The sequence below is a fragment of the Danio rerio genome, chromosome 5 (genome assembly GCF_052040795.2).
Source record: "Danio rerio strain M-AB ecotype USA chromosome 5, GRCz13ab, whole genome shotgun sequence".
In the NCBI taxonomy this organism is placed as follows: domain Eukaryota; kingdom Metazoa; phylum Chordata; class Actinopteri; order Cypriniformes; family Danionidae; genus Danio; species Danio rerio.
Window position 1 is genome coordinate 68,509,801 of NC_141025.1, and position 24,028 is coordinate 68,533,828.

Genomic DNA, 24,028 nt, shown 5'->3' on the forward strand with positions numbered 1-24,028 from the left:
ATAAAACTACAACAAATGAATAGTGTGTTTCGGTAACACTTCCTAGTCCATGCTAAAAATTAATTATATGTGAGTTTATAAATATCTATAATCGAGCATAGCAATTCTATTAATATATCTATGAATGCGCAACAACACCTATACTGTATTATTATGCCAGTGCTATACATGTATTAATCATAATGCTTTTAATTATTATTAGTTGTGCATTTTGTTTTTCAATATACATGTTGAACAGCCATATCACCCTGGAGCCCAAGACCGGTTACTCACTGAGGCTAAGCAGGGCTGAGCCTGGTCAGTACCTGAATGGGAGACCACATGAGAAAAACTAGGTTGTTGTTGGAAGAGGTGTTAGTGAGGCCAGCGAGGGACGCTCAAATTGTGGTTTGTGTAAGTCCTAAGGCCCCAGAATAGTGAAGGGGATGCTATACTGTCAGTGGGCGCTGTCTTTAGGATGAGACGTTAAGCCGAGGTCTCTGTGGTCATTAAAAATCCAATGGCACTTCTTGTAAAAGAGTAGGGGTGTAGCCCTGGTGTCCTAGCCAAATTCCCTTCATTAGCCCCCTCTATCAAGGCCTCTCAATCTTCTCCATCGCCTGAATTGGCTCAATCACTGTTTCTCCAATAGCTCAGGGTTCATACACATTTTTACTACAAAAAATCCATGACTTCTACAAGGGCCTCATGCATTAATGCTGCGTACACACAAAAACTTTGCGTACGCCAGGTTTCTCTCACGTTTGGATTTACTAACAATGAAATTAACGTGATAATGTGCATTGGTCTGCGCCAAATTTATGTCTGGCATATGTGTGTTTGTTGTGTGTGTTTGTTTTATTTCTTTTGGTGACTCCTAGAGGCAATTATGTTAAATTGCACACTACAAAGTATTGCACCATTACATGTTAAAAAACATCGCTATTCATTTATAATTGATAAAATGGGTTAATTGACACCATTTTACTTTACCAATATGTGATTTAGAATATATAAAAGCATTCGCAAATGTATCATTACCCTTAGTCTATGGCAATGGCAGTGTTGGTCTTATTAGAGGACATTATCAATGGTCGAATTTTTTAGGGATCCCATTTTTAGAGATCACAGTGATTTTCTGGCCCACGATGATGACTGGCTTATCAGCCATTTCAGATTTCCAAGATCTATCCTCTTGGAGCTCTGTGCTGAGTTGGATCCAAATTTGGAAAAAGAGACAGCGAGAAGGCTCCAAGGTGGCAGGGTGCGTGATGGGTGGCTTCTTTGTGAGTGATGTATGTAAAGATATTATTCCAGCTAAGTTTTTTTATTTTTTTTATTATTTAATTGCATATCAGGACACCACAGTTATCCATTAAAGACGTGGTTGTTAACCCCCTCAACAACCAACAAACTGACCAAGAGCACAGACACAATCATGCCCATTCTCGCACTTTGTCAGTTGTAGAGCGGGTGAGCTGAAATACCGGTGAAGCTGCCTTGATAAGGGCGGAGGAGTGCTGCTATACCGGCCTTACCAAGTGTTCCTCTAATCATCTGTGTCTCCCACAGACACGGATACTACTACAGACAGTAAAGTGTAGCCCACAATCGAGGCAACTCTCTCCTCAACGGGTGTTAGTTCAGCATCCTCCATTTCCCTGACTGTTCAGCCACACTTTGACGGTGCGCCACTGTTCTCCTCTTAACCTGCACCTTAACATGGGACGATTTCTTTTTGAATTCGTTCACAGTGCGATGTTCAGACCCCACCGCGTTAACCGCGTCAGCTAAATTCTCCCACTCTATTTTTTCTTCTTTTGTTATTAATTCTGGTGGACAAGCACATTATATAGGTGGTAATAAGTCAAGAATACATCATTTGTAGCAGCAGTTATAAACTGCTTACTAACATTTATTAATGTAGAGTTAATGCTTAACAAATAATGAATTTACTGGATGCTAATGCTTATTGAATGATTTATAATGTGTAGTTATTATAAAGTGTTATCAAAACTTTTTGTACACTTTTATGCATTGGCAAATGGTGTTTTGCCTTTGTGAAACGTATTTTATGAATATTTATTTTTATTTTGTGCATGTGAAGTGTTTTTTTGAATATAAATCAAAATTTTGCACATATGAATTTGGCTTTATGCACGTGAATTTGGCTACGCATGGGTACATTGTGTCTTTTGCATGAATTACTTTTGAGTCTTTTCTGTCTCCATACTATTATGCCCCTTTTAACAAGATGTAAAATAAGTCTCTGATGTACATGTGAAGTTTCAGCTTAAAATACCACACAAATAATGTTTTATAACTCTTTGATCCTAATTGTGCCATTTTGGTGACTGTCGCTTTAAATTCAAATGTAATTGTGCTCCTAGCCCTCTTTTAAAAAGAGGGAGGAGCTACAAATGCCTACGTGTCAGCATAGTGGCAGATTCAAAAGCAAGACTATGCCAATGCCAATGAGGGAGAGATTGAGCCTGATGGGTGGGGCTTTCCCTCTCTGATGACATGTACAAAGGGAGAATGTCAATCAAAGTGTTTCTGCTGACTGCTTTTCTGCATTTTTTTCAGAATGTGATCATAAAAAATTTAATTTATATATATATATATATATATATACATTTAATTGTTTATTTTATATTCACAGAATGTTGCCAAACAACTTTTTTAACCTCTTATAAAAGAGATTTTTGCATAAATGGTCCCATTTTTAAGCATATTTATCCAATAATCTATAGACTTCATGCATCCTTTTCTGAATAGTTCTGAGAAGCTGAACTGACAGCAGTGATTTCTATTTATGTGTCGACACACAGATTGACAAGACAGATGACAAGTCTCTGGAGGAGAGAGGGCGCATCATGATCTCTCTGAAGTACAGCTCTCAGAAGTCTGGTTTAGTGGTGGGCATCATCCGCTGTGCCCATCTCGCTGCCATGGATGCCAATGGCTTCTCTGACCCTTATGTTAAAACGTAAGTAATCTTAACTACCTTTCACTGAATTTTTTTTTTACAAATTACGCTTGTTTTTTGTTTCTCTTCACCAATAGCATGGTAAGGCCCAATCCCAATTCTACCCCTTCGCCCTACCCCTTACCCCTACCCCTCGTTTTGTGTGTGTACGCCAAGGGGTAGGGGTGTCCCAATTCTCTTTAGCTTGAAGGCGTAGGGCTAAGAGGAAGGGGTGAATAGCCCTTCGAACGAATATTTTTTTAGGACCACACTTGAAACCAAGGGGAATGAAAATTTCCCAAAATACACCTGCCACAAAGGCAGTAATGCTGAAGCCGGAAATAATGAGATCAACAAATAAGTATTATTTGTCATTAATACGAATTTTTAAGACAAACAAACAAGTACACTTATTATCTTATTGCCACATTGGATCGTTATAATAACATAGTATATGCCTTTAGTGATTTCCTGAAGATAAATACCAATAAAAAACACGACTGGAATAACTACAGCAGTCGCGATCGTCTGATCACACATCAAGCATCAGATCGTGAGGACATATGATGACGTGTGCAGGGATTGTAGTGCTGTCCCAATTCTTAGGGGTAAATTTTGAAGCCCTTCCCCTTAACCCTCAGTTGTAAGGGCCAAGGGGAAGGGATAGGGGTACAAGAATAGAATTGGGATCGGGCCTAAAACTGCTGTACATGTGCAAAAGTACTACATGATCAGAATTGGTTTGCCCTAGTGAAAAAATTTTATGTGGTACTTAAAAGCGATCTGATGTCCCTTGAGTGTGTATGTGAACTTTCAGCTCACAATACACCACAAAACTCTTTGAAAATGCCCCTTTTAGGTTTTGAATTAAGTTGTGCCTTTTGGTGACTTCCGCTTTAAATTCAAATGAGATTGGCCTCCCAGCCACTTTTTGAAAGAGGACGGAGCCACAGAGCAGACTCAAAACTCTAATATCAGAGGGTTGCTTCTCACTCAGGGCAGTTTATGCTAATGAATTTTAATCAAAGGGAGATTGTCAATAAAAGAGTTTACAAACTCTTTTTATGAAGTGTGGTTAAGAAAATCATTAACATTTGTACCATTAGAAGCTGGTTATATTCACACACTATTGCACAAGGTTTAAGCCCCTTATAAGAGCGATTTTAACATAATAGGTCCCCTTTAAGATACTTGCATATACAGTAAGTGTGTAAATCACAATTTTTGTAAAAAGTACAAATAATGTCCAACACATATTCCATGACTAAGTGCACCATCGAGGACAACACAATCTCACGGCAATTCATAACTTTTTAATTTAGTGGCTAATTCATATGAATTCGTACGATCTAATTCGTACAATTTAGTACGATTTGCTTATCCCCCAATGACGGTTGGGGTTAGGGGTGGGGTCAGGTGCCACGCCTCCTTTTTAAAATCGTACCATTTCGTACGACTGAACTCGTACGAATTCATACGAATTAGCCACTAAACTGGCAAAACGTAAAATACTTACGTTTTCTCGTGAGATCAGGCTGTCGAGGAATATATGTGATTAGTAAGAGACGTTACATATTTTCTGTGTTTTTAAAAAAGTGTGACTTGTTTTAACTGAATTACTGGACTATTGCACTCAGAAATGGAGGAAGATAGAATACGGAAGCTCTGTTTAAAAGAAAAATTGACCCAAAAAACAGTTAAGTCAGCAGGTTTTCAAATTGGTGTTCTAATGTGTATATCCTTATTTATTTTATGGACACAAAGAAAAGAATGCTGTCTTTCAAATAATAGCAATAATAGCAAGTTGCAAGTTATTCAGAATAGCAACTAGCATCAAGCTTTTTATAGTGTGTGACATGGTTTTGATGAGAAACACGTAACTTTTTTTTAAATGTCATAAAATTCTGACTTTGACCAGTTCCCTTTGCATTGATGCACTTTCATGAAACTTGATCAGTGTTGCAGTTCACTTTGACTTCCCATTTTTTATAAAATGCTATCACATACAGTGAAAACTGTGCGTTCCAATAGGCCATCCTTTGATAGCTTTGCTTCTTTTTTAAAATTGCTAACTGCTGGTCACTATTGCTACTATTATAGGCACATATTAAAAGTGCAAGTAGAGAATGTTTTTCCTTTTGTTGTACAGAAAATGAATATACAGCACTGGAAAATTTAAGCTGACTGAATATTCAACTATTCCTCTAAGGATTCTGCACACATTGCCAGTCAGAAATCGTTCATTCCATTCGAAAATGTACACATTATGTAAAATAAATGCATAAAATAATGTAATAAATTTTACAATTTATAGCTATTAATTAAGTAAAACCCCATTTTTGCTCTGCAAACTAAGTTATTAAAAAAATTTAAATAAAAATTTTAAAAAGGTTATTTAGATGATAACATGAGAGCATGTTCATATTTATTTTTATGTAATACCAATGTTTTAACTTCAGATGAGTTAAACGGACCATATGAAATTTTCAGAGAGAGCGCAAGTAGTTTTACAGTAGTTTTAGGATGCCGTGACTTTGTGGAATCACGTGAGTTTTCACATCCTACAGGATTCCTGCAAAACTCGTGTTTATGATGAGCTAAAGTATTCAAAACTTATTGTCGTGATAGTTTCAAGCAGAGTAAGATTGAAAGCCATTGAAGTGACACAAGATCGATAAAGCAATAGGCAAGTGCAACATGGCACGAAAGCAGCAGAGCTTTTATTATAAACAGTCCACCTCTTATGATTCATAATGATGTGGAGAAGAAGCAAGACTGATATGTACTAATAAAATACTTTTGAAAGTTCTGTTACAATACTGTTTTTTTTTTTTTGTATTCTTTTTCTTTCTTTTATTTGACAAAAAATAAGTGAATACACTTATTTCATTAAGGATAAAGACAATAAAGTTTTAAAAACAAAACTTATTTCCAATGATTTGCAGTCTAAAAACACACATATTAAAGCATCTCTGCTATTTCACTGTTTTCTATAAAATCTTAACAGAATTATAGGGTGTGTCTCATCATTTACATGTTGCAGTGGTTTTTAAATGAAAATAATTTACATATTGTGCCTTTAAGAAGAGTAATCCTGATTTTCAATCATAACATGTTATTCAGAAAAAAGTAATTTGTTATTTTCTGGGGGGAAAACACATTTTTCTATAACTGCGGTACAGATGAATAACTCAAAATAGATAAGTACCATACATTTAAATAACTGATATGTAGAAATGTCATGTTCATGTTGAGCTAAAGGTGCTGATGTGAGAGGGAATTATCCTGGTGAATGCAGGTCTGCATCAGTAATGCCACAGGAGTGAGCCGAGGCACTTAATCCCAGATTTCTCCCGAGGGATTTTTCCTGAAAACATGGATTGCGAAATCACTGTGGATAAAAGTATTTTCTAAATGATTACCCACAGTCAGGAACTATGTATGTGCGTGTGTGTGTGTGTGTGTGTGTGTGTGTGTGTGTGTGTGTGTGTGTGTGTGTGTGTGCGTGTGTGTGTGTATAAAGGAAATCCCCTGCACATCCATTCATCCACACAAACATTCATTCATTTTCCTTCATCTTAGTCCCTTTGTTCATCTGGGGTCGCCACAGTGGAATGAACCGCCAACTTATCCAGCATATGTTTTACACAGCGGATGCCCTTCCAATCCAGTACTGGGAAACATCAACACACTTTCATTTGCACGCATACACTATGGCTAATTTAGTTCATTCAATTCACCTATACCACAGGTCTTTGGACTGTGGGGGAAACCGAAGCGCCTGGAGAAAACCCGCATAAACAAAGGGAGAACATGCAATCTCCACACAGCAATGCCAACTGACCTAGCTGAACACAAGCATCCAAATCATTTACATCACTGCTGGATTCCCATACATGCGAATTCTGATAAGATGAAATGTTCGTATTTTATGGACATTGTCTAATTTATAGCAATGATCTCTGCTTCAGCACACAGAGGAGATTACAGCTTTCAGCTCCCTCTCTTTTTAAATCCAACTATTTATAGAGGGATTATTGCGGACACTGTGGTTTTTTTTTCTTACATGCGCAAACATTGGTCAATTAAAAGACTCTGGTTCTATTTCTACAAAAGCACTGAGTGCTAAATTATTAATGTGTCACTTCTGCTGGTGACGACAAACTGTGCAAATCTTGCACATTTGTGTCATTATTTCATCTCCATCTGCTATTATCATTCTTGTTTTTCACATCTACACTGACCGGTCACTTTATTAGTTACACCTTACTAGTACCGGATTGGACCCACTTTTGCCTTTAAGACTGCCTTAATCCTTCATGGCAGAGATTTAGCAAAGTACTGGAAATATTCCTCTGAGATTTTGATCCACATTGACATGATAGCATCATGATTTGTCAGCTGCACATCCATGATGCGAATCTCCCGTTCCAACACATCCTAAAGGTGCTCTGTTGGATTGAGACCTGGTGACTGTGGATGCCATTTTTTTATTTTTGGTGAGCCTGTGTTAGTTGTAGCCTTAGTTTCCTGTTCTTAGCTGACAGGAGTGGCAGCCAGTGTGGTCTTCTGCTGCTGTAGCCCATCTGCTCTAAGGTTGGACGTGTTGTTCATTCAGAGATGCTCTTCTGCATACCTCAGTTGTAACGAGTGGTTATTTGAGTTACTGTTGCTCAAACCAGTCTGGCCATTCTCCTCTGACCTCTGGCATCAACAAGGCATTTGCACCCACAGAACTGCTACTCACTGGATAATTCGTCTTTTTCAGACTGTTCTCTGTAAACCCTAGAGATGGCAGTGCATGAAAATTCCAGTAGATCAACAGTTTCTGAAATACTAAGACTGGCTGTCTGGCACCAACAACCATGCCACATTCAAAGTCTCCTAAATTATCTTTCTTCCCCATTCTGATGCTCAGTTTGAACTGCAGCAGATCATCTTGATCATGTCTACATGCCTGAATGCATTGAGTTGCCGCCATGTGATTGGCTGATTAGAAATTTGCGTTAACGAGCAGTTGGACAGATGTACCTAATAAAGTGGCCGGTGAGTGTATACGAAGAGCACTTTTCCCATATTGAAAACCAGTTGATGTTCAGTCTTTTTCAGGGAACAAAAACAAAATGTACTCTGTATCGAAAAGTAATAGTTTTCCTTTTTCGAAATGGAGAAGATCATTTTAAAATGCAGATTGATTTAGTCACAAGAAAAGAAATAAAACGGTTGTCCAGAAGCACCATTACAGGAGCAAATGTCATTTCCTGTTGAGAGAGCTCCAGGGAGACGTTTATGAGCCTTTCACAAGTTTCACTTTTACTTTAAATGTGTCATTTCTGTTCTGCCTTGAACAAGATTAAGCCTTGATTTATTGATGTTTTTATTACAATTGAATGAATTCTCTTTGATTTCTTGATTTTACATAAATGCTCAATTGAGTTAGCATTATTAGCTTAACAATATAAGGCACAGGTTGAGATTATTAGGCTGAATCTTCTCTAATCAGTCTTTTTGGCCGTCTGCTCGTCTGGTGGTCATGGTAAAAGAGCAAGGGACCCTCATTAAAAGGTGTTACTAAACTACAGCCCGAAAGAGACATTTAATGACCTCAAAGTCAGCAGACAAGTCAGGTTGAGTTTAATCTCTTTTTGTGTCATTTCTTTTTTTTTTTTTTACATGATCCTTTCATTATTGAAGTAAGCTTCCAGAGCATATGGTGGATATATCCTGCAGTGAGCCTCGTGTATGCATGAGTTTTACTTTCAGCTTTCCAGATTTCATTTACAAGAGCTGCAATGCCCTCTAGTGGCCATAATGATTTGTTGCACACCACAATGCATTCTTTATATGTGCTCAAATTGTGTTGCCTGTGCATAAGGCTTTGTATAAGTCTATGTATTTCAGAATTACGAACAAATCAAAATAGTCCTGAAAGAAAGACAAATTTACCTTAAAAGAAAATTACAAAATAGGCTCATTTTAGAAGACACCTAGAGGTAAACATTTTTTTTTAAATAAACAATTGAGTTTTAAATAAAAATACTTTGATTTTACAATATCATTGTGACTGCTGCAGCCATAGTATGGAAGCAAAGTTATGAGTTATGCTGGAGTAAGAGTATTGTTCCTATATTGGCCCAGAAAATAGCAGCTTTTAAGTTTCTGTCTGACTGGATGTAACTACAGAAGATTCAAGCTGAAAAAATATTAAAACACTTTATTATTTTTTTGATAGACATGCTAAAGGTCTAATCCAATTCAATGAATTATGCTAAGCTAAACTAAATGAACATGATTTGATTGATCACGGCTGGTCTCGCCAGTGATCCCAGCCACTAGACTTTTCTGACAGGGTATTCGATGACAGAATGTTGTGGTTATGAATATGGAGATCGCGAAATTTAGCGATTTTTATTTTAGCTTTTTTTTTTAAGCATGACGGTAAAACACAAACGCAGTTATGAATGTATTAAAAAGTGTTTGTTTGTTGTAAAAATTCGTAATAATGACAAAAATACTAATTTGTGGATCTCCTTCCAGGTGTTACTATCCTGCTGTTGTATTCTGGGAAACTTTCTTACACCTTGGTTTCGGGTGTGGTCCTGAAAAATCTTTGTTCGAAGGGCTATTCACCCCTTCCCCTTAGCCCTACACCTTCAAGCTAAAGAGAATTAGGGTTCTTTCACACCTACACTTTTGTTTCGGAATGTATCTCGTTTGCCCAAGTTAGCGCGGTTCGTTTGGCATATGTGAACAGGGCAATCGCGCTCTGTTCCGCGCCAAAGTAATCGCTCCGAGATCGCTTGAATGAGGTGGTCTCGGCTCGATTGAATCGAACCCTGGAGCGGTTCGATTGCAGTGAGAAAGCGATCTGATCAGAGCGCGGTTATATCACAGTGTTTTATGGATATGTAATAGGCTTAAGGCTATATGAAGAGAGAATTATGAGTAGGGCGGGAAGTTTTGCGAGTCTCCAGATGCCTGCAAACGAGTGATGATCTCCCGGTAATCTTGCGTCTCCCTCCCGGTCCTCAAATAGGCATCGTCGCGCACCCTTCTCACACCTCCCCACCGCGTCTCTCCTCAGACATGTCGCGCACTCGAGCACCCTGTCAATCACCACCAAACCACCACCTCTCCTGACAGCTGAGCGGGATGCTGCAAAATAAACCCTGACACTCTGACCAATGTAAGGAGAGTTTACTCGCACGTGACTTGTTTTAGCTCTTTTGGTCCGTTTAGAAACTTTGCAGTGTGAAAGCGAACCGCTCCAAGAGCAAAGAGCAACAATGTAACAATTGTAATCTCTGTTTCGGAACAACTGAATCAATTCACAGGTGTGAAAGCACCCTTAGGCCCCGTTTACACTAATGCGTTTTAGTTTGAAAACGCATAAGTTTTGCTACGGTTACGCCATCCGTCCACACTACGCCGGAGTTCTCGAGCGCCGAAAACGGAGCGTTTCGAAAACGCTGGAGAGGCCGTTTTCATTCTAAAACGCTGCTGCTCCGTTTCAGTGTGGATGGGGAAAGACGGAGACATCTGAAAACGGAGGAGGGGCTGCAAACGTTCGCCTATCTGATTGGGGCTTTTCCTCAATATTAAGTAGCCCACACACAGTTCAGTCTCACATCCTCTTCTTGTAAGTTAAGACTTCGCAAGTTTGATCAAGGCTGCAGTCTCCCCCTTCTCAGTTTGATATGGAAAACATACCGAGGACACGCGTAAATCTTCAAAGGGAACAGTGTACTTTATAACTTCATTCACATTACCTTGGCTACGTTGTTTCACTTTCTCAACAATAAAATGTAAACATGATTTAAGGAACTGCCTATTTTCTTTTTAATATTAGAAAACTTAACAGACAGCAGAAATGTTGAGGCGCCGTGCTGCATGAGCGTCATCTTCACTGTGTGGATATTTATAACAAAACGGAGCCTATAACAACTGCCTCCTTTCAATTTCAGTGAAAATATGAAACGCACCCTCTCTTTTGCTGAATATCAGTTTTAATAATCGATAATTATAAAAGTTTAACATACAATAAGTTTATACATTGTAGCAAATAAAGGCAAGCGATCAGTTAATGTACCTGGATTAATCATTAACTTATCTTTGCACTTAACCAAAACATGTTACCAGTGAACAAGTAACTTAATAGATTCCAATGACCAAAGTCAGGGAATTGGCCTATGTCGTTAGATAAAGACAACAACATGAATGAAATATCACGTTTAGCAAATATAGTGAGATTAGATCCAGCGGGAGATGCGTGATGAGCAGTCCGACAAGCAGAGCTCTCATCTGGGTAGAAATGCTGGAGCGCTTGCCCGAGAGTGTGTGTGTGGTCACGTGATGTGCGTTTTCAGCGTTTTGGTGTGGACGGAGAGCTGTTCAGAAACGCTGGGTAAAACGCGAGTGTGGACGCGGATCGTTTTCATTCTACAACGCCGTTTTAAAACTAAAACGCACTAGTGTAAACGGGGCCTTAGACACCCCTACCCCTTCACGGGAATTCGCAAAACAAGGGGTAAGGGAGAGGGGTCTGGATGCAGAGCAATCTGAGCTGCATCCAATGCTGTTTAATGCACTCACCTAACCCCACCCCTAACTCCACCCGTCACAGTTACGTCACTCAGGCCATTGAGTGCATTGTGTCTGACATTGCATCGCTGAGTGCTGCAATCTCAACTTGCATCATAAAGGCTGGATCCAGATACTTTTGGGGTAAGGGGAAGGGCTAAGGGGTAAAATTGGGACTGGGCCTAAGTCTATTTCCAAAAAAGTGTAGTGTTTCTTTTAGTAAAAGATGTAATCAAACGACGTTTATCTTCCTTTTAACATCACCTATGTATTTCAGGTATCTCAAGCCAGATGAGAACAAAAAATCAAAGCACAAGACAGCTGTCAAAAAGAAGACTCTCAACCCTGAATTCAATGAAGTAAGATTAGTCTTACCATTCCGAGATTCACAGATTCTGTACGTTTTTGTTCATGCTAATTCCGTTCTCTCTATCATAGGAGTTTTTCTATGAAATCAAGTATGCTGACCTCAGCAAAAAGACCCTGGAGGTGACTGTCTGGGACTATGACATCGGCAAATCCAATGATTTCATTGGTAAGGACTATTTATGAATCTTGTTAAAATATTTTAGATTTTTACAATTTTATATTATTGTATATTTTTATGCTTTATTTGTCATCATCACAGTTTGTGTTCTTAAATTTTGTTATTGAATAAATGTAACCAAGGGTTATCTCAGTTTACAATGTAAAACCATTTAAAGGTTTTAGTAGAAGTAAAGATTTCAGATTTCTATTTGCCTAAAGTATCACTAAACACTTAAAATTCAATTAACAAAAGAGACTACAAATTGTTTGGTCCAACTTTTTATTAAGGGGCCTTGTTTACTATGTACTTGCATCAAAAAATAAATACAAAGTACTTTGTTCATAATGTATTGCAGAACACTTCTGGTGCTCTTGAGGTGGAATGCAGGTAGGGTTAGGGACAGGTTTGCTGCTATGGATAGATTTATTTAATTTAGGATATTTAACCGTGTAAATGAATTACAGATGTAATTACTTGCATGTATTTAATCAATTATTAATACAATGTAAAAACATTTATTTACACAACATGAACATTGTAACAAATGATTAATTTCAGTTTAAGTACATATTAGTTAGGCCACTTAATAAAAAGTGGGACCAAAGGTTTTAATAAATCAGCGTCCAAACACTGGAATTTGGAAATATCTTTTAGTGTACTTTCTGCACACTGCAAGATTATTTGTCATTTGTCAGCATCTGTAGTTTTCCAGTGCAAATGTCAAAAGATTCATAAAAATCAAGATACATTTACTTGGGGGGGTGGGGGTGGGGGGGAAACTAACATAATCCTGCTTTGTTTGAAAATATAAACATGAAGTAAGATTATGAATAAAATAAGAACAAATATGTGCAAGTGGGCTCCAAAAATGGACCTGCCCAGTTAACCTAATTAGTTAAGCCTTTAAATGTCACTTTAAGCTGTATAGAAGTGTCTTGAAAAATATCTAGTACAACGTTATTTACTGTCATTATGGCAAAGATAAAATGAATCAGTTATTAGGAATGTTATTATGTTATTATGTGTTGAAAAATATCTTCTCTCCGTTAAACAGAAATTGTTGGAGAAAATAAACAGGGAGCTATTAATTCAGGGGAGCTTATAATTCTGACTTCAACTGTAAATAAATATATTGAGAAACAAAAATACTGAGGATAAAACCATTTTTGCAATGTGTTCAAATTTGATAAAAGCATGACTTTTTGGGGGGCTTTTAAAGAAACCTTTTTAAGACCTGACAAGTAGAATAATCAAATAAATGTCACAAACTTTTAAGTTAACAAAACCTTGTATGAAAAGATACAGGGGATACAGTGCTGACCTAACAATGACTACATTTACATGGACATCAGTAAACTAGTTATTTGCCTTAATCTGAAAAAACCAAGGGGCAACACGGTGGTTCGGTGGTTAGCACTTTTGCCTCACAGCAAGAAGGTCTGCCTCACAGCAGCTGGTTCGAGTCCCGGATGGGCCAGTTGGCATTTCTGTGTGGAGTTTGCATGTTTTCCCCATTTGCTGTGTGTTTCCTCCGGGGGCTCCAGTATTCCCAAAGTCTAAAGACATGCGGTATGGGTGAATTTAATAAACTAAATTGGCCGTAGTGTATGTGTGTGAATTAGTGTGTGTGGGTGTTTCCCAGTACTGAGTTGCAGCTGGAACAACATCAGCTGTGTAAAACATATGCTGGATAAGTTGGCGCTTCATTCCACTGTGGTGACCCCTGATTAATAAAGAGACTAAGCCAAAGGAAAATGTATAAAACAATAATATGATTAAGGTGTTTACATCAGATGCTTTTCTAACGTTCCTTTCATGATCTTGATTTTACGTTATAGCATAGATCATTTAACATTATTGCGTCACCATGCTACCAATGTTTCCTCTGGAGTTTCAAGTAATTTCAAGTGATTCATTTTTGATTTTTCATGTTTAACTGCAGTACAGCAGTTTCACTTTCATTCAGGAACATTTCATCCATGCCCTCGTGACAAACTGAGGCATTGGATGCGAGTATGAGGTAAGAACTGGTGGAGGAGTGTTGTTTTAATGGAATTTGATACTGCACACCAAATGGAAAGAAAAAAACTCTGCATTTCACGATGCAAGTGTCTGTTGTACTTTACTGACTTGATAGGTGCAGAGAATCAGGGCTGGACTGGGACAAAAGAATCGGCCCACTACATCAATCAAAATGCCCCCCATCTGTGCACGCCCTTGAATATGTTTACCAACTCCCATTCTATAAAAGCACAGAAGCCATATATAGGAAATAATGAGAGTTGACAAATTAAAAACGTAAAAATTTTAATTTATGATTAAAATAAAATTATAATCCACACTGGAAGTGGATCTTGTATGTGCCTGTGTGTTTAGAGGAAACCTATATTAAATAATGAACTTAACAAAAACTGCCTGCTGATGCACACAGTTAGTGTTGATTAATAAAATAAAGATAAATAATAAAAGCAATTTGTCAGAGACCCTTAAAAATGTTTAACTCAACAATGAAACATCAAACATAGATTAAAGATCGTACATAGTCAATCAAATGAACTTAATAAAAAAATGCAACAAATATTTGTTCGGGCAGAACTACAATAGCATTAGTTTTGCTTAAGTTACACACTAGTTTGGTCATGTAAAAATGTCATTATAACCATATTGTATAAATATTATTCTAACTATAAGCCTACATCATGGTGATGATCAAAAACAAAATGTTATGATATCTCATGCGATTGTCTTCTGACCGAGTGCATCTTAAAATACATGACTGACACTTCTCATAGAGCTTGAGAAGCATATATTCTTTATTATTTGTAAAATAAAGACTTGCAGGTTAAGGAAACAGCATAGGAGGAAGTTGTCGCGGGCCTTGGTGCAGATGAAAAGTTTAAAAAAAGTATATTTACATAGACAGATAGGTAACTAGATAGAATAGACAGGAATACATTGATCTGTGCTCCGCTGCGCGCTGCAGACACAAAAGGCAAACGTCTGCTCTCCCGCACGCATGAGGTGGGAAACAGACGTGACTCTCGACTATTTTGACAAACACACACCGACGTTGCACTCTTACACAGAGCCCAAAATGGAAGTTTGTGATTGGGTCAGCCCAATGTCAGTAAAGAAAAGAACCAATGGGCTGCAGATTATGCTGCATGGGCTGGTCTGTCCGGAAAAGAAACATCTTACTTTTACAGCGTCACAGATCACAGCATCGTCAATTAATTAGCAAGAAAAACACGAGAGCCTGCTAAGTGTTTTATGGGCCGATCAGATCATAAGAAGATAATCTGCCTGGCCCAAAAAGTATGTCAGCCCAGCGGGAAACTGCCCAGTCTGCCAGATGGCCAGTCCTACCCTGCAGAGAATAGTGTCAAACAATCCTGTTTATATGGAATATGTAATTGCAAAATGTGGCGAAAAGTCCCACATGAGGGTAATAGTTTGTGGTGTTTACATGTCTGTACTGCACTTCAATAATGCAACTAACATAGGATCCCTCCACATGTCTTAATTCCCTTTCTGTTTAGTTTTATTATGACTTTACTCGGATTAAGGTAATCAAAAATGGCTGTTTACATGGTTAACTCTTAATCAGATTATTGTCTTAATCTAATTCAAATCAAGTATTGGTGTCCATGTAAATGTACTCAATGTAAGTGATGGTTTTATCAACTATATAGTCAAGTTTTATAGGGAATGACTGACCATTGATTGATTTAATGAACTTTCCCCCCTTCCAGGTGGAGTGTCTTTAGGTATAAATGCCAGCGGCGAGAGGCTAAAACACTGGTTTGACTGTCTGAAAAACAAGGACAAGAAAATCGAACGCTGGCACACGTTAACCAATGAACTCCCTGGTTCAGGGTACAATGACTAAAAGGCTGCAGCGAAGCCCCGCCCCTTTCCTACATGATGTCCATGTAAAGCTCAACAGTCTGTGATGGACAGATCAACACTCCAGCAGTCCATTGATTTCGAGATGAGTGCCAGAAACCACATCTCTTGTACTTTTTCCTGGTGTTGAGCTTGCAGTCTGATTGTGTGGCTTTGATGTGGCTTTTGGGCTTATATAAGGGTCTGTGTTCGTACAACCTCATTGAAAAAAAAACGAAGAGGTGTTGTTCCCACGGCCAATGAGAGATCAGTTACTGTCTTTAAAATATATAACCACACCCTACTGCTCTCTATCTCCATTCTCTTGGCTGTCTTCGTATTCAAGAATGCTGTTTACAGATGTTAACTCTCAGTAAATGTATCATTATGCGTATGCATCGTGGCAGCAACAGGGCTCCAAAAACACAATTTCCGAAACAACGGCATATTGTTTACATCTGGAGTATATCCCGACCTTTCTGATGCCTGTTTTTAGGGCAGGGTATGAACTGCGCTGTTTATTTTACAGACTGATTATTGTGAGGATTATATTTGACAGTGAAATTCTCTTACAATTTATATGAGTTTTTACTTCCCCCGTCTATTATAATAGGCTAGAGGTCTTGTTTTTCCTGGTAACATTGAATAACCTTCAAGTTCGTCTCCTTAATGAATGTAATTTACCTTTCACTTTTGTGCTCACCGCATTGTTACAGCACACATCAGAGTTTTTACAGCCATTTTTTTCAAGAAAGAAAACCCGGTTTACATAGAGGACAGATATATATGCTAAAAAAAGGCACTATTCTCGAAATGGACACCATGGATTATTCAACTTTTAACTGGAGGTTTTACTCGGCTATTAATTATTTATTAGCCCAATTCATGTATTGCATGTAGAGTTGTCACAATACTGGAATTCGCTACCAATCTGTACTAAAATTTTAAAAACGTCCATTTTTTGTGAACATTTGAGCGCTGTTAAGCACGTTCTTCAACACTGCTCAGGAGAAATGACCGTGATTGGCTGTGAAGGTCATCAGTTCACCAAACCTGCCACTGTTTACTCAGTGTAAACACAAATATAGGGACACCGGAGAGTTTCAAAGTCACGTCGATCAGCTCGTTTGTCTATAAGCTGACATACGAGCGATAAACCGCGACATTAAAACCCTACAGTGTCCCTGTATCTGTCTTTACACTCAATAAACAGCGTTGAGTACTGTGAACTGATGAGCTTCACGGCCAATCACAATCATTTCTGTTGACTGAACACAATGGCAAATCAGCAGTGTTTAAGAGCGTCGCTCAAATGTTCCCGGGAAATGGACGTTTTTAAAATGTTGGTATCAATTGGCATAGAATTCCATTGTCGTGACAACCCTAATTGCATTAAAAGGGAAAGTTCACTCAAAAATGAATATTCTGTCATCATTTACTCTGTAAAATTTACCATTGACTTGAAATAGTATTTGTTTTTCCTTCTGTGGAAGTCGAAGGCGATATTCTATGGTGTTCAACAGAAGAAAGAAACTCATGTTTGTAACCACTTGAGGGTGAGTAAATAGAGAATACATTATCATTTTTGGGTGAACTGCCCCTTTAACATCTAAGTTTTCAGTCTGTGAATCTAAAATGGATTTGACAAGCTTTCACAAGTTACATTTGTTTTAAGAATTTTTAATGGCATGTTTATCTTATACTTCCTTTAAGCATTTTAAAGATGACTTAATATATTTTTTTAAATACTGTTTATGGTTTAACATGTTTGTTTCAATTCTGTCTATTTCGTTATTAAGTTGTGTTATGTTGTGGCATTATATTATAACCAATGTATTATTTTAACCTTTTTGTGTTATTGCATATTTAGCATGCTGCAGGTGGGTATGGTAGATAATATTATATTACTGTATGTTTTAAAATTCTGTTGTTATTGTTGGTTATTTTTCCCCAAATGATCAGTACATTTTATTTATTGTTTAAGGTCTAGATTGGAGATGTTGGCCATTTATTAAACACATTGAAATTCTGAGATCGACAAACCCTGTATACAGCCCTAAGATCTATGTTCATCAACTGAGAAACCTTATCTCTTTCTGACAATGTTCATTGTGCGAGTCACGCCTGTGACATTTTTGTAATCTTTTTGCTTTTGTACACAATCTCTATAGCATAAAATGCATGCAATGTTCTTGGGCTGTCATTAAAATAACTTTGCTTAATGTTTGATACTGCTGTTCTCCTCTGTAAAAAGAGAGTTCCTGCTCTTGGATGCTACAAGAATGTCAGCCTTCCTTCTCGGACCGTTTTTTGTACTTTTGAACGCTATCGCATTGCCCGTCAGTTTGCTCTATTGACTGGACATGTGACTGCATGTTACAAAAAAATAAAAACTCTTGTCTTGTTTTGATCATTTTTAACTCTCAGGCAATTGTTTGCATATTATAGTGCTTCTACTTTTAATCTTGCACATAATAGCTGAATTGTTATGCATTTTTTGTGTTAAGTGTGTTTTTAAACTGCTCACTCTACAAAGATTCTTAGATTGATGTCTATTAGCTTTTAATATGGAAACAATACCATACATATTACAGTTATATTCTTGTCTGTGTTACACTGTTAAAACATTGAGGGCTCTACTTTAACGATCTAAGTGCAAAGTCTAAAGCGTATGGCGCAAACGCATTAAGGGCACGTACGAATCCAATTGCTATTTAGAGGACGGAAAAATATGGCTTGCGCCCTGGCACATGGTCTAACAGGGTTGTGCTTATTCTCTTAATGAGTTATGGGTGTGTTGTGAGCACCATGTGCATTTAACCAATCAGAGTCTCATCTCTGATTCTATTTACGAGTCAGGTGCGTCACACCCTGGTGCTTTTGTTATTTACATGGCGGACTCTTTAAGTGGAAAAACTGAATGCTTCACTAGCGAGGAAACGGTTAAACAGATCATCTGCAGCACGAGGATAAAGAATGAGCCTCCTCCATTTGGCCTTTTTACTTTCTATTTATTTTACTCTTTACTCCTTTACTTTCGTGGAGTAAGGGAAAAGGTTGTAACCACCGCCTACATATTTAATTTTGTTTGTTAAGCGCAAAGATTTGTTTCAAAGCTATTTCTAAATTGTGTTCTAATTTCCAGCAAACGAATAAATGAACAATAATAATGAAGTGTGGTAAAAAAAAAAGAGTTATATGTAAACACACACCCTATTCTTATGCCCCATATGGTGATGCAAACGTCTCCAAAACCCGACAGGTGGGTGAATCTACACTTGTTTGTTTTAAAACAAATAAAAATATGCACATAATAAAAATAATACTGCTACTAATAATAACATTATACAAATGCAAATTGTCATAATTAAACTGAAAAAAAGCCCCAATTTTGTATTGCTGTACATCCTGTGTGTATTAAGCAATGTGGAAGCGTTTGGATCTGCATAGGCGCATAACTAACACGCTCTGCGCTGGACTTTAGACCTGCTTTTAGTTGGTCAATGAGGCGGTCTGTTTCAGTTCCTCAAAATAGCAGCACATCAACAATAAGCCTTAACACACCCCTTTTTTGACCAGCACACGCATGTCCACAAAGTGATGCAAATAGATTTGCTATTTAAACAACAAGACGCAAAACATGAAAAATAAAGTTGCGCTGGTCTGAAAATAGCAACAAATCATGCTACACAATGTCGTGTGCCTTATTGCTCTGGGTGTATTACAGGGCCCTAAGTCTTGTAGAATATGCTTCTAGAGTACACAATATGAGTATTCTTACACTGTGCTATAGTTAGCTGCAAGGCTAAGGTGACGGATGCTAGTGTACCTTCAGATTCTGGCATTTGGTATAGTAAACATTAATTCTAAAAAATAAAAAAAAAGCTTTTTCTTTGTTTGAATGTTTATCTAAACCGGTGGTTTTCAACCCTGTTTCTGGCACTAATCAAACACACCTCATTTAACTAATTCAAACCCAAATTTGGGCCTGATTCAAGGCTAGTGCCACCAACTTTTGTCCAAAACAGTCCTCCCACGTGTGGTGCTATTACAATTACTTCAATGGCTTCAAGTCTAGTTAAAGCCTCCCCAATCCCAAATCATATCACTTTGGATCAGACTGTCTCTGACTGAATATCCACAATAACCAATGAGGCAGAGTAACCAACCAGCAGCTTTTATAGCAGAACAAGGCAGCCACAAATGTCAACAAAACGATTAGAGAGAAAAAGAATTGAATTGTACTACTTTGACAACAGGATGAGTGCAAAACAGATTGCACACCAGGACAACTAGCCAACAACAATTGTAATTTATTTTCACAACAACGGAGTTTTGAAGGCAAGAATATGGAAATTTAAAAACAGTTCAATGTCGTTATCTACTGTTATAATATTGCTCTCTTGAATACTTGATTCTGATAACCCCATAGATGGACTTTGTCTCTCTTATTACATGGCTACTTGCCACAAAATATGACTCTGATTACATTGAATATGACTTTTTTGGCAAGTAGCCATGTAATATGCGGGATAAAGTACATCCAGCTGGTTGTTTTCGCAGAATAGAACATTTAAGTCTTATGCAGCAACACTAGTTATGCCTTTAAATTTTCTGATTGGTGCACTCACTGCTCGGAAACTGACACTGACAGTATGTATAACAAATGAGCGCTGCTGTGTTCAGCATCATTTCCTCTTCACATGGCTTCTAAAAACATGGTGCTGCAAAAAATCCCAGTGTATAACTGTCACGCATGTCTGTCAAACAATGCAAATAAGATATTGTCTCATTCTTGTAAGTTCGTAAGTCAGTCTGTGGGTGAGTAACCTCTACACACACATAACAGTTGTTGCCTGCTGCACCTATTGTTATGATGGACACAGTCTTGCATTATTGAATCTTGAATTTAATACACTATTATTGTTTGCCTGTTGTTTTAGGAGAGCGCTGAGCTTAATCTTTGAAAGTTTAATAACCTATTTCCTAATTTTAAAGATTTTTTTTTTCATTACTGTGTTTGTTTTGTACTTTTGCATCACGAGAAACTCTTCAGTTCTGTAGCTGATTGTGATAGAACACTTGGTCTAGAATTTTTAACTGGCAGGTTGTCACGTTAGTGATCAAGAACAGGAACAAAAAGGGTGTGGATCCAAGTGCAGATTTAATATAGTATAGTGCAGTAACAGTGACAAAAAATACAAAAATCCAAAGTACAAAATAACAAAACAAACAAAACCAGGAACTCAAACAGACTAAACTAAAACTAGACTTTGACAACTAGGATAAGATACTAAACTGGATACAGGATGACAAGATACAAGACTGGATTCAAACACATACCACAAGGAAGACAACGACCGACTGACAAACAGAGGACGAATGACTGAATATATAGTCCAGGTAATCACGGAGAACGGAGACAGCTGTGGTTGTAAATCAGTGTAGATGAGAGACCGGGTGTGTGTGCGAAAGAATGTATGGAAATGTAGTTCTAAAGCCACTGTAGTCCGCTGGGGGTTGCTGGCGAACTACAGTGGCATCTGGTGGATATACACAGTCATGACATTACCCCCCTCTTAAGGAGCGGATTCCAGACGCTCCTAAAATAGTCCTGGGGTGGGCGAAGCAGAGGAGGAGCAAGGGGAGGGATGGGAGGGCCAGATCAGGGTGGTCCGTGTTTCAGGCGCCCCGGCAGGAAGCCAGGGTGCAGCCGGGAAATCCGTCCCAAACCGTGGGAAGGACCACCAGGGAGGGGTAACCCATGGATGATGCAGCAGGAGACACAAGGCAGGGGGCCCCAGGAGAGGCAACTGGACAGGAGCTGGTGAGGCAGGGAGCCCCAGGAGAGCCAGCTGAAGAGGCAACTGGACAGGAGCCGGCGGGACAGGAGCCGGCGGGACTGGAGGCAGCTGGACAGGAGCAGGCGGGACTGGAGGCAGCTGGACAGGAGCCGGCGGGACTGGAGGCAGCTGGACTGGAGCCGGCGGGACTGGAGGCAGCTGGACTGGAGCCGGCGGGACTGGAGGCAGCTGGACTGGAGCCGGCGGGACTGGAGGCAGCTGGACTGGAGCCGGCGGGACTGGAGGCAGCTGGACTGGAGCCGGCGGGACTGGAGGCAGCTGGACTGGAGCCGGCGGGACTGGAGGCAGCAGAACTGTAGCCGGCGGAACTGGAGGCAGCTGGACTGGAGCCGGCGGAACTGGAGGCAGCTGGACTGACGCCGGCAAAGCAAGGAGCCAGAGCGAGGTCGGCAGATCAAAGACCCGGACTGGGGCCGGCAGGGCATGGAGCCGGACTGGGGCCGGCAGGGCATGGAGCCGGACTGGGGCCGGCAGGGTAAGACGTCTGGGAGGTGCCGGCAGGGCAAGACGTCTGGATGGCGCTGGTAATGCCAGGAGCCGGGCTGGGGCCGGCAGGGCGAGGAGCCTGGGTGGCGCCGGCAGGGCGAGGAGCCTGGGTGGCGCCGGCACTGTACGGCGCTCTGGGGCTGGAGCCGACACTGGCGGGCGCTCTGGGGCTGGAGCCGACACTGGCGGGCGCTCTGGGGCTGGAGCCGACACTGGCGGGCGCTCTGGGGCTGGAGCCGACACTGGCGGGCGCTCTGGGGCTGGAGCCGACACTGGCGGGCGCTCTGGGGCTGGAGCCGACACTGGCGGGCGCTCTGGGGCTGGAGCCGACACTGGCGGGCGCTCTGGGGCTGGAGCCGACACTGGCGGGCGCTCTGGGGCTGGAGCCGACACTGGCGGGCGCTCTGGGGCTGGAGCCGACACTGGCGGGCGCTCTGGGGCTGGAGCCGACACTGGCGGGCGCTCTGGGGCATGAGCAGTCCTGTTCCTACGCCTCCTCCGTCTGGTGGTTTGAGAAAGAGGAAAAGCAGTGTCGTCAGGAGAGAGAGCTTGCTCTGGAGCTGGAACCGACACTGGTGGGCATTGTGGGACTGCAGACACTGGGGTTTCACACAGATCCAGAAGACTCTCCAGAGGCTCTGAGAAGGGTGGTCTCCGGACAGGCCGACGCGGATAAGTCCGCAACTCCAGTCCAGCCTCTCTCCTCCTTCCCTTGGACAAATCAGCTGGCCCTGAAAATATCCCTCTCTGTTGCCCTCCACTCAGGCCTCCCTCCTGAGGGTTCTCCTCTTTCAGGGCAACAGAGAGAGGGGAGCCAGAGATCAATAAAGCTGCTTCGATGAACCGATAAAGGTTCCAGTCCTCCTCATAAGGTGGCATCTGAGAACGGACTGGTTCCAAAAGTCCTCCCCGAAAGAACATCATCAGTAGAAGGTCACTGTGAGAGCTCTTTGGGGCTAGCTCCAAAAACTCCTTAACGTAACGCTCAATTGAGCGGTTACATTGTTTAATACGCACTATCACGTCATCTGCTGGATCCATTTGTGAGTCGGTCGTTCTGTCACGTTAGTGATCAAGAACAGGAACAAAAACGGGAACAAAAAGGGTGTGGATCCAAGTGCAGATTTAATATAGTATAGTGCAGTAACAGTGACAAAAAATACAAAAATCCAAAGTACTAAATAACAAAACAAACAAAACCAGGAACTCAAACAGACTAAACTAAAACTAGACTTTGACAACTAGGATAAGATACTAAACTAGATACAGGATGACAAGATACAAGACTGGATTCAAACACATACCACAAGGAAGACAACGACCGACTGACAAACAGAGGATGAATGACTGAATATATAGTCCAGGTAATCACGGAGAACGGAGACAGCTGTGGTTGTAAATCAGTGTAGATGAGAGACCGGGTGTGTGTGCGAAAGAATGTATGGAAATTCTAGTATGGTACTTCTAGTATGGTAGTTCATAGAACTAGTATGGTAGTTCTAAAGCCACTGTAGTCCGCTGGGGGTTGCTGGCGAACTACAGTGGCATCTGGTGGATATACACAGTCATGACAGCAGGTGTGTTTGATTAGATATGGATCTGAACTCTGAATGACAGTGGATTTCGAGGGCCAGAGCAAGCCACCAATGCTGAAACATAAAAACATAAGTACTTGATAAACAATCCCTCCAGATGCATGTTAATTAATGCTTTTCCAACATTGTGAACTACTAGCCT

The 24,028-nt window shown here is 39.9% G+C and overlaps 3 protein-coding genes across 18 annotated transcripts in view; 1 reads left to right on the plus strand and 2 right to left on the minus strand.

Annotated features, from left to right (window-relative positions):
- Positions 1-18,356, plus strand: part of doc2b (double C2-like domains, beta) — a 408,709-nt gene extending 390,353 nt beyond the window's left edge. For all 9 annotated transcript variants that reach the window (XM_087254531.1, XM_087254537.1, XM_087254532.1 and 6 more), the window contains 4 exons: positions 2,811-2,968; positions 11,805-11,886; positions 11,966-12,062; positions 15,809-18,356. In XM_087254531.1, the coding sequence (XP_087110657.1) occupies positions 2,811-2,968; positions 11,805-11,886; positions 11,966-12,062; positions 15,809-15,945 (474 nt within the window). In that variant the 3' untranslated portion in view covers positions 15,946-18,356. The remainder of the gene's footprint in view (positions 1-2,810; positions 2,969-11,804; positions 11,887-11,965; positions 12,063-15,808) is intronic.
- The window catches only part of si:ch211-209a2.2, a 142,069-nt gene that overhangs the window by 100,572 nt on the left and 17,469 nt on the right, over positions 1-24,028 (minus strand). The window contains exons 8-9 of one of the 8 annotated variants that reach the window (XR_015492049.1): positions 23,864-23,940; positions 20,106-21,041 (exon numbers count right to left, since the gene is read on the minus strand). The exons of 6 other annotated variants lie outside the window; for them this stretch is intronic. The gene's annotated coding sequence lies outside the window, so the exon portion shown is untranslated. Of the gene's footprint in view, positions 1-20,105; positions 21,042-23,397; positions 23,941-24,028 lie in introns of those variants that run through there. One more of the 8 variants, XM_087254637.1, reaches the window with a different exon arrangement.
- Positions 21,087-23,940, minus strand: LOC147844454 (uncharacterized). The gene is made up of 2 exons (XM_087254568.1): positions 22,505-23,940; positions 21,087-22,443 (listed from the first exon to the last, which is right to left on the minus strand). Exons 1-2 carry the CDS (start codon positions 23,330-23,332, stop codon positions 21,607-21,609), a joined length of 1,665 nt encoding a protein of 554 aa, XP_087110694.1. The 5' UTR covers positions 23,333-23,940; the 3' UTR covers positions 21,087-21,606.